Genomic DNA, 13,095 nt, shown 5'->3' on the forward strand with positions numbered 1-13,095 from the left:
GCCTCTTTGTAGATGGAGAAACTGAGCTGCAGTGAGGTTAAGTCATTTGCCAGGTCACACAACCGAGCTCTCCCTCTGCAGGGTGCTCTTGGGCTGAAGGGAGGCCCCCCTACTGCCCCACAGACAGGTGCACATGAAGCCAAACATGAAGAGACAAACATGACAGGTTTTGATTTTTTTTTTTAACCTAGAGTGCTCAGATCAGCACTTACTTTTCACATTTTATTTTTGGGAAGTTGTATGCTGATAGTGCTACCAACTGAATTCAAGAGTTGACTGTGCTTAGAAGTCACCTTTCTTGTACCAATTTTCTGTGCCTCAGTTTCCTCTTCTGTCGAATAGGAGCAAGGATGCCACTGGTATATAACTACCAGGGATTATAATGCAACTCAGCTCTGTATTTTGAGGCTTTTTACGACACTAATTGTATGACAAAGAAATTGTAACTAAAGTCGTCACTCTTACCACTTCTGATGTTATCCTTGGGAGAGAGACAGTGACAGAAGAACTTCCAAGCAAATAAATTAATAATGCTCCCTGTTACTTTTTGCTTAATGATGACAGTCTCTCCTACTTGTGCCAGCACTCTCCAGGGAGATATTTGCTCCACCAGGATATACTTTTAAAATAATAGTTACTAGAAAGCGGTGAATATTTGGTTATTGGAAGTTTGAAATCACTTAGGAAATTTGAAGAAGAGATGCATGAATACATTCGTGAACACAATCTTGACACTCCTGCTTGCTAAACTGAACTAAAAAATCAGTGAAAATTCTAAAGACTTCCTTGTTATAAAACAGTTAATTAAGAATACCAGATGTAAAATGATTATAAATCAATTAAAAATGTTAAAAAAAAAAAAAGAATACCAGTAATACTATTACTGCCACGCTGCTTCCTCAGACGCAGCAATCTGCAGTAATGATAGATGAAAATGTGTTTGCTATAGTAATGCTATTTTTGTTCATAGTTCACTTAAAATTTTGACTCTGTAACTTCGTAAGTTAATGAATTTTCTGGAAACGTAACAGAAATACCACAACTGTATCTGTGGGGATGAAAATTCAGTTGCAGTAATAAACCAAGTACTTTATTTAGAGTAATCTTGGTTAAATTTTAACAATCATCCAAATAAGCAAAGGAATATTTTTTTCTGGTATTTGGCTAAAGAGAGCTCTTTGTTAAAACTAGCTCAAACTAGCTCAAAACTAGCCACTGGAATTTTCCAAACCGTTGGTCAGTTAAGTGCATAGTATTAGTTTTGTTTAAATAATTTGGGGTAGAGTTGTATTCATTTAATTGTGAAAATTGTAATTTGATCGATACGACTTTAATATCATTGAACCATGCAACAATTATTTTGCACCTGCATCTATTGTGAACACAAAAATGTGGGTGTAATTAACAGGTACTTGGCATGAAAAAAATTGCTTTTAATGGTTTCATTATTTTAGTCCTTTACTGGCATACAGATTTTTTATTATGCAAATTTTAAAATTCTAAAAATGATTTTTTGCTCATGTAAATAGTGTTGCATGTATGTTGACGACCAGCGTGTGTCATTATTATGTTATTTAATAGGGTCTTCATTTAAAATCTCATTTTCTGGAACTGTTAATTTATGAGAAAGGTTTATCATCCTGAATATTCAACCAAAACGTAGAATAAGAGCTTGAATTATTTTGAAATGCCTCTTTGTTCCTACAATGTCTTTGCTGTTTTATTCCTGGGGATTTTAGACTAACCTTCTGTTTTTCTCCCAGAGAGATTCAATGTGTATTTGATGCCATCTCCTAACTTAGATGTACATGGCGAATGTGCCTTGCAGATTACATATGAGCACATCTGTCTTTGGGACGTCCAGAATCCCAGAGTCAAACTCATCTCTTGGCCGCTAAGCGCCCTGCGGCGGTATGGACGAGATGCTGCTTGGTTCACTTTTGAGGCAGGGAGGTGAGTTTCATGACTGTTTTTCTACCTTTCTTTTTTTCCAAGTTCACGCCGTGTGAGACCTGGGTTTCCGTAGGGGAGCCAAGGTGAAGGCGCTTTGGCAGGTGCTTGGAGGATGACTGTGTGATGCTGGGCATGTTGTAAATATTGATATGTTCAACATGGCGGTCTTTCCCAGAGAGCGCTCATGTTTCATGAATGTGTTAGGAATTTTCACTACATGGTTTGAGTCCACACCACAGACTGAAGCTGCAGTAGTCGCGGGAGCTGAAATGTTTACCATTTGCAGGGTCATGCTGAACAGAGGCCAAATTCTTGGTGTTTGGAAGACTTCCCTATTGCTGTTATGTCTATGTGTCCTCACTGAGCCTACTGCGGTCGGTTATTAACGTGAGGGGCCATTGACATTTTTCAACTTGCAATTTATTAAATTCCATCTATTTTTCTCAGTGTAATGAATGACACTGATACTGGAGGAGGTTAATTCTACAGCTTGCTTCTTGCAGACCCAATAAATTGCTTTTGAAACCTTTCCTTTTTCCTTTTTGAAGTTAATTTTGAAGAGAGAAGATGGTGCCAATAATAATTGGGTTGATCACTAGTGACCAAGAGATTAGTCCAATCGCTGTCTCTTGTTCACCTTCTTCCCTCAGAATGTAGGCTTTTTTTTTTTTTTTGAAGCACTGCAGATGAAATTTTATATTTTAGAATTTTAAGTGACTTAAACTTTAAGAAATGCGAGTCCTTCTGAATATGGCCTGACATTACATTAAAGTTGAAAAAAATCAATTTATGACTTAAATTATTTATTTTTTTAAAGATGGACAGTTATCCCTGACAGGAATACAATAGCAGATAATAACAGAAGTTTTTAACACCTAAGACGCTACTTCCCTGAATATATACCAGTAATGCTCCAAATTAATCTGTTCACACGATTATAAACAAAGCCCAGCTATTAAAATTTGCTTTTCAGAAGTATGGTCCATTTGATGCTCTTACAGCTATCCTAGAAAGTGTTTACATTCTTCTTTCCTGTACAGCTCCTCTCTGGTCTATTTAAATTTTAAGTACCTGGAAATGGAAATGCTATAAACCCATCAGCGAGTCTCCCAGAGCCTGCGGTTTCTCACGTTAGCAAATACCACTTTTCTCTTTAGAGCAGTGTTCTTCTGTTGTCAGAATCCCTTCCTTATTATCCTTATGGGAAAAATCTCTATAGAAAATTAGGAGTTTGTTTGTGAAGGTGGGTATATTTCCCTGTTTGGGTCTCAGAAATTATTTATTATGTATTAGTTGTAACCAGTGGAATCTAGGTATGAAATGTGTTTTATAACAGAAAATAGACTTTTCCACTGACTGTGCCCCTTGGCCCATTCCCCACTGTATTTCACATTGACGTGCAGGAGAATTCTGCATTGATCAAGATGTTTGGGGCCTGTTTGGGGCAGCATTTATTCCAGCATTAATATTTTTCAGTATTTCTTTGTTTCACTATGTTTATAGGAAATAGTAATAGGAAAAGAGTATGTGTGGCTTTTTATTGTCACTTCTGAGGCTAAAATCTTAGTAAATGTTTGTAGTATCTTATGAATATTTGAAACTTTTTTGAAATTATCTCAGTCTTCCAGGTTCTCATGTCACACATATCTTGCAAAAGTTCAACTTATTCACGTTGAAATCCAGTAGAACTGGTAAGGATCTAGGAGATTATTTTTAAAACCTTGATTATTCTCCAAAGTGTGGTAGGAAACCGTAGAGAATTTTAAGCAGGTGTGCGTCTGTGTGTGTCTGTGTGTGTGTGTGTTGTGTAATCATGTTCATATTTTGTCAATAAGAGGGTAGAGGTGGCAGGTGTGGACGTGGGGAGGCACTGAAGTAGCTCAGGGGAAGGAGATGGTGGGTGAAATGTGTGGGTATGTTGGAGACATGAATTTCAGAAATATTCCAATGGTCTTTGACCAAAAGCCATAAAGGGCTGACTTAGAAAACGAAAGAGTTTTAGTTTATGATTTTAGTCTTTTTTTGGTCTAACCTTTTGGGTATTTCGTCCAAGAACTCCTGCAGTTAGGTGATTGTAATACCTTCAGTCAGTATCTCACAGTGTCGTGTCTCAAATATCGTAGGGACTTAGAAGATTTATTGAATTTGAGTAGCATCCTTATTCAGTGGTCGTGCTTTGTGGGGCTGGTGCAGCCTTGAGTTTGAATGAAGGATCAGAAGGAAAAGTATCAGAAATGTCTTTCTAGGCTCTTACTAATCTCACAGCGTGGTGTAAGGGACTCTGGTTCAGGAATCGGAGCGACCCTGCCTTCTGACCTTTATTAGCTGTTGACCTTGGACAAGGTGTTTAACTTCCCTTGTAAATTTATCTGTGTAATAACTTCCTTGCGGGTGGTTGTAGATAAAAACAGCAATGCATGTAGATGGTCTCGAAGGCGCTGGGTTTCCCTTATGTAGTAATTTGAGATTTCTATTATAATTACTTTGGGAGCAGGACTGTGTGTGCAGGATCCAGACAGTGTTGGATTCAAGGTAACTCAAATAAAGATGAATTTTTATAGTTACCATCAAGATGCTCAGGATAATATCATTTGTGTTCCCCCAAGTGTGAAGGTTTCATATCTGCCTCGCTTTATTAGTGGAGATAATTTTTTTCCTTGGCTATTTTTGAATGTGTGCAAAACAAGGCAGTTTCATATTAACTAAGATAATTTTCTCCCTGTCTCACATCGATAGATGCACAGGAGTTAAGTCGCTCTAGGCAAATGGTTTTCACATATCCAACATGCGGCTGCAAAGATTTCACAACATTCCCCTCTAGAACGCAGGGAGTCTTCCCAAGGACCTTGGGCAAAGTTCTGCTCACCTTTAGCTTCTGTTAGAGTTGGAGCTGAGTGTTGTTCCTGCTGAATGGCCCCATTTTACCCCACCAAGATTGACAACAGGGCAGGTGTGATAAACTGGGCCGGGAATTGGAGAAAATGGAATGAAATTATAGTTCTATCATATTCTGGTGGTGGGACCTTGAGTGAATGACCTAATTCTCTGAGCTTCCATTGGCCACCTCCAAAAGGGGTGTAATGTATTATGTCTCTTACAAGATGGCCATGAAGGTTAAATAAAGGTGCATGTACAAACACCTGGCATCGTGCCTGGTGAGTAGTAGGTGATTGTGTCAACCCAAAATGACACAAGCAGAAAAGACGTTCATTGGTTTTCAGAACCCAAAGTCCATGGAGTAGGGATGGCTTCAGGCTTGGGTTGATTCAGAGTCCAAATAGTGACCCTAGATTTCATCTCTCAGTCCTGTTTCTTCTAGATGGCTTCACTCTGGCTCCACATGGGGCTTCCAGGCACTTTGAGATGTTCTCTCACCATCGGCCAATAGAAGAGAGAGAGATTCCTACCATATGTTGACCGTTAACATCCACTGTATGTCAGGCACTGCACTGACCAGTTTATGGAAAGCACACAGGATACAAATTGAATGGGGTTGGTTCTTCCAAAGCAGGAAGAGGGTACTGACATCATCAGAAGGCTTTTGAGGTTTAAAAAAACCTAACAAAATGTGTCCAATGCGGTGTTTAATAGTTGCTGAAAGCTAAGAGGGTGAAGCAGCTGTCTGACTGTATTAGCGACACCACTCAGAGTGGTGCTGAGATGCAGAACAGTGGTTCTCAACTGGGGGTGATTCTGCTACGAAGGGACATTTGCTGGTGTCTGGAGATATTTTTAATTGTCACAACGTACACTGCACAGAACCAGTCCCCACAACAAAGAAGCATGACGTCCAGTTATCCAGGTGCAGAACTCTGCGCTAGTAGGCATATCAACCATTGAAAACAGTGACTAATGTTTCTTGAGCCCTTAGGATGCGAAGTCACTGTGCTGAGCATGCTACATGCATGGTCTCGTGTAAGCCGTTTGCTGTCGTATAAACCAGAGAGTATTGTTGTTCTCACCTTAAAAGGAAACTTGGGCATTTGTGCAACTGATCCAAAGGCACGAGACCAGTGAGTGGTGGATTCATGAGCACAGTCCGGTCTTCTTGCTTCCAAACCTTGCAAATTTCTAGGAAGGCTAAGTGTCTGCATTCTACCAGGTTAGCCCGCTTCTTAATTAACTCTGCAGAGCTGAGGGAGAGAAGGCAGACTGCCTAACCAGAGCTCCCTACAGCCATTTTGGATGTGCACTCACATGTTTGTTTTCTTAGTTTAATCCTGGAACCTCCTGTTTTTTTCTTTTAGTTTTTAGTGCAGGTGCATACAGGGTTGTTTATCTCTCCTGGGCGGCGGTATCATGATCAAAGGTCATTAGAATCTTCTAGATGCTGTTCCTCCCCCTCTTCCCCAATGTAGGCGAATCTGATCATATCTCTATTTTTTTTTCCTTAAAGAATCCAGGGTTGAAATATAAGCGTTTTAATAAAGTACAGTTGCACAATTAATTGCCACTCGTTGCCCCTGGAGATAAGGAACAATTAGCTTACTTTGGCGCCAGGTGGGAGGAGAGAAGAGACATAGTGCTTATTTTATTTCAGGTTTTTCTAGTCTTTTATTTGGTTCTTTCCACTTAGAAACCCTGAAACCTCAGTGAAGCATCAGACTGAGAGGGGCTCTGATTTTTTTCTAAGAAGATCCAACTGACAAGAAGTTCTAACCGTAGCAACATCCCCCACGGAACTATTCTTGAAACGTTATTGTTTGAAGCCGGGTAGCAGGTGTCCAGTGCGTTTCCTTGTTAATTTTACAGCTGGCTGCCGAGTTAGCACGCTTCAGTGTCAGGCTCCGCCCTACCTCCTGACTGATTTAAATTAATACCCTGGGTTTAGCACCTGCAGGAGTGAGGGAAGCTCAGGTGACATTTGGCAAAAGGGGCTGAATAATTACGACACATGAGCACCTCTCTTTACCAGCCGCAGAATGTCTCTCGTGTTTCTGACATCGTTTTAAGAGAAACTTTTAGGTATGCAAAGAGTATGTGAAAATTGACATTGCATGTACAAATTCTTTTCCTTAAATGGAATGCACAAATTGGTGAGAAAAAAAATTTTATTTTGGATGTAAAGCCATCTGAACAGTCTTGGAAAAGAAATCATTTATTTCTTGTGCCTGTCACTCTAAAAACAAGTCTAATGGGTGAAATAACTTTTCATTGGAGAAGAAAATTGTATCTTCCTCCAGTTGATGAGTTTACAGGTGAAAGGACCATGATTCTGATAAAAATCTGTGGATATTCTCTATTTGTCTTCTTGATTTTAAGCTACATAATAATTCCTCATTTCTAAATATTTTATAGAGCATATATTCATTCCTCATTAAAGGATTGAAAGCAAATTAACAAATAAAATGTGCTCCATTCTCCCCTTTGTGTTGAACAGAGAAATTTGAATACAAATGCAATAGATCTCCACACAAGCTTGCTCAGAAGGGGTGAAATTCTCTTCTTTGAAAGAAAACAGAAACTATACGGTTGTGCCATTTATATGGCCATTCATTCTTCATTAGCATTTATCTACAAAATAATTTTAATTATAAAAGTATGAGACATGATAAATATTCCGTGAGTGGAGGCATGTGTGAAATCAGAAGGAAGAGCCCCGTTTCTCCTCCACACGTAACCTCTTTAATCATCGTCGTTAATAGATCTTTTATTATTGTGCATCTGTGCTCAGCCAGACACCGTGCTAGGTGTGGGGGCTGTGAACATATACAAGACAAGGCCACATCATGAAAAGCTTGGCTGGGTCCCTTCTACCTCTGAGCGTCTGTGATTTTAGCATGTGAGATCCCTAAAGGAATTTGGCTTTTAGTCTTAGACAGGGAGCCACGAGAGGCTGTGTAGAGTTGGACGACTGCAAAGTTTGAAGGAACAGTCCCTGAGACTTTTCTCACTTCTGACACCAATTTCAAGTTCAGGGGTTCCCACACCACCTAAAGTTGAATAATTTGCTAGAATGACTCAGGGTTCACTGAAAGCTATGAAAGTCATAGTTAAATTTTGTTACAGAGAAGGATACAGATTAACACCAGCCAGGAGGAGAGGTGCATGGGGTGGAGACCAGAGAAGTAGGCGACGTGGAGCTTCTATTAGCCTCTCCCCATGGGGCCAGGACGGCGTTGCTTTCCTCGTTTTGATGTGTGACAACATTCAGGAGTATTGCCAGCCAGGGAAGCTCTCTCCCGAGCCACAATGTTCAGAATTTTCATCAGGGCTCCATCACATGCAGGGCTGATTGGGTCATTGATTGCCCACAGGAATCACCTCAGTCTCCAGGTCCACTGATACCATGTGACCCAAAGACCACCCTAAATCATGTGGTTATTCTTTGATTCCATTCACATTTGTTTAAGAGGAAAAAACATGAGTTGATGAAAAATATTAAATAGGTGGCACAGAGACCTGACAAACAAAAGCTGTGTGTGAATGACTGGTGTTCACAGAGCTGCCGGGGTTCGGAAGCCTGGGCGACACATCCTGTAACGTCTCATGTTGATTCCTTATCCCGCCCCACTGGTTGCAGGAAAGACAGCCAAACAGCCTCAGCTGACAGCCTAGACTGGTCTGATCTGCTGCCGATACAGACGTACACACACACACACGCACGTGTGCATGCTGCACTAGCAGAGTCGGGGCCACCTGGTCTCAAGCTGAGGTCACCCAGGCAGCGATGCCGGTGATGGGAGCACACAGGACAAGGCAGACCCACAAGTGCAGGGTGCACTGCTCACCCCCACCTGAGTGCAGTCTGCAGCGAGGCAAGCTTTCCCTGAGCCCAGAAGCCGCCTGTGTTTGCAGCCTCTTTACCGCTGAAGCTCGAGTCAGGCGCTCCTCATCCCTTCGTTCTCAGTCTGTTCCAGTGATTCTCAGCTGGGGGCATCTGGCCACCAGGGGGACATTTATTAACATCTGGAGACATTTTCGGTTGTCACAGCTAGAGGCTGCTGCTCGCATCCAGTGGGTAGACACCAGAGATGCTGCTAAGCTTCCTCCAATGCCCAAGGCACCCCCACAACCAAGGATGATCGGCCGTATCAATGTTGTGCATGTCCATTGTGCCAGTGGAGAGAACCCCTGTTCTCCATGACAAACACCTGACAGACCCCTCCCCAGGTTCTTCTTCAGGATAAAGCTACTAGATCCCACGTGGTTAAGCGTCTTCTTTACTTCATTTTGTGTTTCTGTGTGTGCTTTCCTTTGTCATCGCTGTGGCCACAGGAGGGGGAGATTGCCTTCATTTGTTCACCTCCCTTTTACAGAGAAAAGAATGTAAATGTTGTGTAGTTTTTTGCTCCTAATTTTGTGTCCCTCTCTGCATGGTGCTTCTGATGTGTTTCTCTCATGTTTTCAGCGTAGTCATTTTTTTGCTGTCTAAGGCAAGCCCACCTCTCTTCCCAAATACGCCTTTCCTTTCTTCATTGCTCCTCTGGCCCATGCGGCTCATTCCACCCTTAGATTCTTTTTGAATCCATTCATCCACCTAGATCTTGTCTAACCAGGTAAATTGTCAACTCCTCAGAGAAGAAGCCCATGTCTTCACCTTTGTTTACATCCATCACAGCCGCTATCATGATTTGCCTAATGTTAGTCTGACAAGTCCCGTTCTTTCAATCACATAGTTGTAAGTGTAAAAATCAATACGGACCTAATAACCGCTTTTACAGGAACAGAGAGAAGAAAAGAATATTTTAAATATACGTGTTGAAAGTAAGATACATCCTGTGTTTAGTGATGTCCAAATATTCTACACACACACATATACCCAAGCGCATGTGCAAAATACATCTTGAAAGTGAGGAATTATGAAGTTGATTGGCTTTCTGATTTTATAAGCTTATTAATACTGTCCCCAGTGAAGTAATTTATATTGGCCTTCCTAATTTCAATTCCATTCGTATTTTTCTTTTTTTAAAAAATTTGTTGAAGTATAGTGAGTTATAATGTGTCAATTTCTGGCGTACAGCAGAAGGTTTCAGTCACACATCTAAATACATATGTTCGTTTTTGTATTCTTTTCCATTAAAGGTTACTACAAGGTGTTGACTATAGTTCCCTGTGCTATACAGAAGAAATTTGTTTTTTATCTGTTTTTTTTTATATATAGTAGTTAATATTTGCAAATCTCATCCATTTGTATTTTTCTAATAAAATACGTTGGTGTGGAATGTCATTGGCAGGGAGGGAGCAAAGAGTCTAAAGGTGGGCGTTCAGTGCCTGTGGGATCTGTTGCCTCCATCCAGGTGGTGACGTGGAGACAGTGAAGGCCACCGTCTCAGAGCAGTCGTGGTTCAGGGCACGGGGCAGCCCCTCCTCCCGCCCTCTCTCCAGCGTGTTGCAGTCTCTCAATTTTGTCCCACCGCAGGACGCGCCAAGGGCAGGGTTTCTTCCTGCTTTCTCTTCCAAACTGCTCCCCTCCCCATGGCAGTTCAGTGAGTCCTCAGTTTAGATACAGCTTGCTCTAGGAAGCCTGGGCCAGGTCCCCAGTTACTCCTTTCCCAGCCCCGCCTGCTGCATCCCATCTCGTCTGCAGTTTTTATTGGACACCAAATACAGGCCAAGGCCTGTTCTAGGTACTGATGGAAAAGCTGTGAATCAATCAGAAAGAAACCTCTGTCCATGTGGCGCTTACATTCCAGGGGAATATTGGAAATGCGCCTTATTTGAGGATTTATTTTGTGCACCCTACGTATCCTATCTAATACTTTCAAGAAATCTAGATGACAGTTACTGTCATTATATTCATTTTACAAATGGAAGTGCAGGCGTGGGGAGGTTAGATCATATGTCACCAGGCTGCAAAGCTGGTAAGGGGCAATGCCCGCGGGGCAGCCTGGAGCCCGAGTCTGTACCTTGCCCAAGCCTCTTAGTTCGCGCTGCCTCGATACACGTTTATTGTCTGCGTGAGTGAATGACTTGCCCGATACTTCCTGAGTTCTTGGTCTCCTTAGGGATTCTTAACCAATTGCACCATCCACGGTTTGGAGTGACTGGCATATCACTTAGGTAAAGAAATACTGAGAAATTCAAAACTATAGGTCCATTTATATGAGCGTATTGTTCTAATATCTGGCTCCCTGTCTTCACTGCGGATGTAGGAAAGGTCAACTTGAACTCTTTATTTTGCTTTCTCTGGGTTTCTGTCCCTGGTTTCTGTTAGCATAGGGCCTGAAGGAAAGAGTCTTGGGGCATTCGGGGTGGTTTTGGATACTGTCTAAAATGACCACGTTAAAAGCCAGTGGGTAAAGAGAAAACAAGGGATCAGGACCATTAAATGTCAAAACCTGGGTGTTTGCGAGTCTATGATGGGTGAACCCATTACACGTCTTAGCCCCGTGCTGTCTTTTCTCCGGAGATGCTAAGCAGACGTTGCTGAATTAGGTTATGTAAGAGCATTACCCTGTTTGATGTGCTTTCTTTTTACTGCCTTCCTTTTCCTTTTTTCTTTCTTTTTTTCTCCCCCCTATTTTCTTCTTACTTGCCTTGGGAAGTTGGCCTATTATATTATTTTGCCAAAGGCCTCTTGTAACATTTTTAATGGGTTGTAAAACTGCTTATGAAACAGTAACAAACAAATCTATTGGGTTGGGGCCTGGGGATGAAAGAAACAAAAGAACTCGTGGGTAGAGATTAGAAGAGACCCTATGGAAGGGCATCTGAGGTCAATTTTTGTTCACTACCCACGCTTTCTGGGCCGCGCTGTCTCACCGAAGGGCATATGCCTTTGAACAGTGTGGATGAAAGTCCCAGCAGGGCAGACCAACGGCCTCATCTCCGTTCTATTTAAAGCTCTTTAGTCCATTTTTGTCTCTTTAATGCAAACTGGTGGCCTCCTGGCGTTTTGGCCCCCATTGCTTAAAAAAAAAAGGCAAAAGTTGCCAACATTAAAAATTCAGTTTATTTCACATAAAAGTCAAGATCTCTGGTTTCTCGTCAGCAATCAGAAGTGCGGCCACACCGGGCTTCTGTTTCCCCGTGCAAGCACCTGACCAGGGCTGACTGGTGGCTGATGGTCATTAGCTGCAGGCTCTCTGTGTGTCTCTGAGCCTCCTTACCGTTCGTGGCCTTTGTCTAAATCCTGGCGGAATTTGAGGTTGTGACTCCTGGTCCTTTTCTGTAAGTGGTAAGTAGTGGGTGTGTGGTATGTGTTTGCGCGTGCGTGCGCGCGTGAATGTGCGTGTCTCTCCCATCTCAGGTGAAGGCAAAGGAGGTCTGTACTTTCAAGAAGAATACTTGCTACTGTAACTATCTTGGTTTCATTTGTTTTTTTTTTTAATTTCACTTGTTTTTGATCACAATAATTACTTAGAGATTCAAATGAAATTAAAAAAGATTGTGGATTCATTATGTTAATCAAACGCAGACACTGGATAAAAGTGATTCTCAAAGAGTAGGTCTCACTGATGAGTGGGTTATAACATACATTAAGCAGTTCACCACTGGTATTAAAAATAGAATAGAAAATATCAACGTGTTATAAGCTGATGATAGATAGGCAGATAGCTACACGGTACCTGATGATAGAGAAATAGATGGACAGACACACTGGGTCACAGTCTGAACTGTATTGATTACTGTGGGTTGCAGTTAGAAGCATTTTAAAAGCTACTAGATTATCAAATTTGAGAAGCAGTCACAGGGTTTGCTATGAATCAGTCATCCTACAGGTGTTGCTGAGTAACAGGTAGATTCATCCTGTCTGGGACCAAGGTTAGCATCTAGGTAAGTAAATAAATAATGACCTCTGACCGAGAGGAAACAGAAGACCACTTGCTCTTACAGAATTGATTGACAGTTTTTCCTCTTAACAAATTGTATTTTTATATTTGATGGAAAAAAAGAGTTGTGAAAAACGTAAGATCTTGCAGAATTAGGTGCCAAGTAGTAGAATCAAATCCGTATGGTGGATCAGATGAAGAGGGGATCGCAGTGAAGGCGGGGGTATTTTAAGAAATCTTCAGGAAGGAAATGGGACTTGAGTTTTAGTTTTTAGTTTTTATTTCTTCATTGGATTAGAACGACTTACTAGTTAAAATCACACGATCAACCTCATAAGCTATTCTTCATATTAGCTTGTTGACGGAGCCTTCCAGTTTTTCTCTTTCTTCTTCTTACATTAATTTTGACCAATTAATGTACACTGTG

At 41.4% G+C, this 13,095-nt stretch overlaps 1 protein-coding gene across 1 annotated transcript in view; it reads left to right on the forward strand.

Moving 5' to 3' along the window:
- The window catches only part of DOK5 (docking protein 5), a 127,462-nt gene that overhangs the window by 84,380 nt on the left and 29,987 nt on the right, over nt 1-13,095 (forward strand). Inside the window, exon 5 of the mRNA XM_010958595.3 lies at nt 1,764-1,953. Within this exon, the coding sequence (XP_010956897.1) occupies nt 1,764-1,953 (190 nt within the window). The remainder of the gene's footprint in view (nt 1-1,763; nt 1,954-13,095) is intronic.

Source organism: Camelus bactrianus, chromosome 19 (assembly GCF_048773025.1).
Source record: "Camelus bactrianus isolate YW-2024 breed Bactrian camel chromosome 19, ASM4877302v1, whole genome shotgun sequence".
NCBI lineage: Eukaryota > Metazoa > Chordata > Mammalia > Artiodactyla > Camelidae > Camelus > Camelus bactrianus.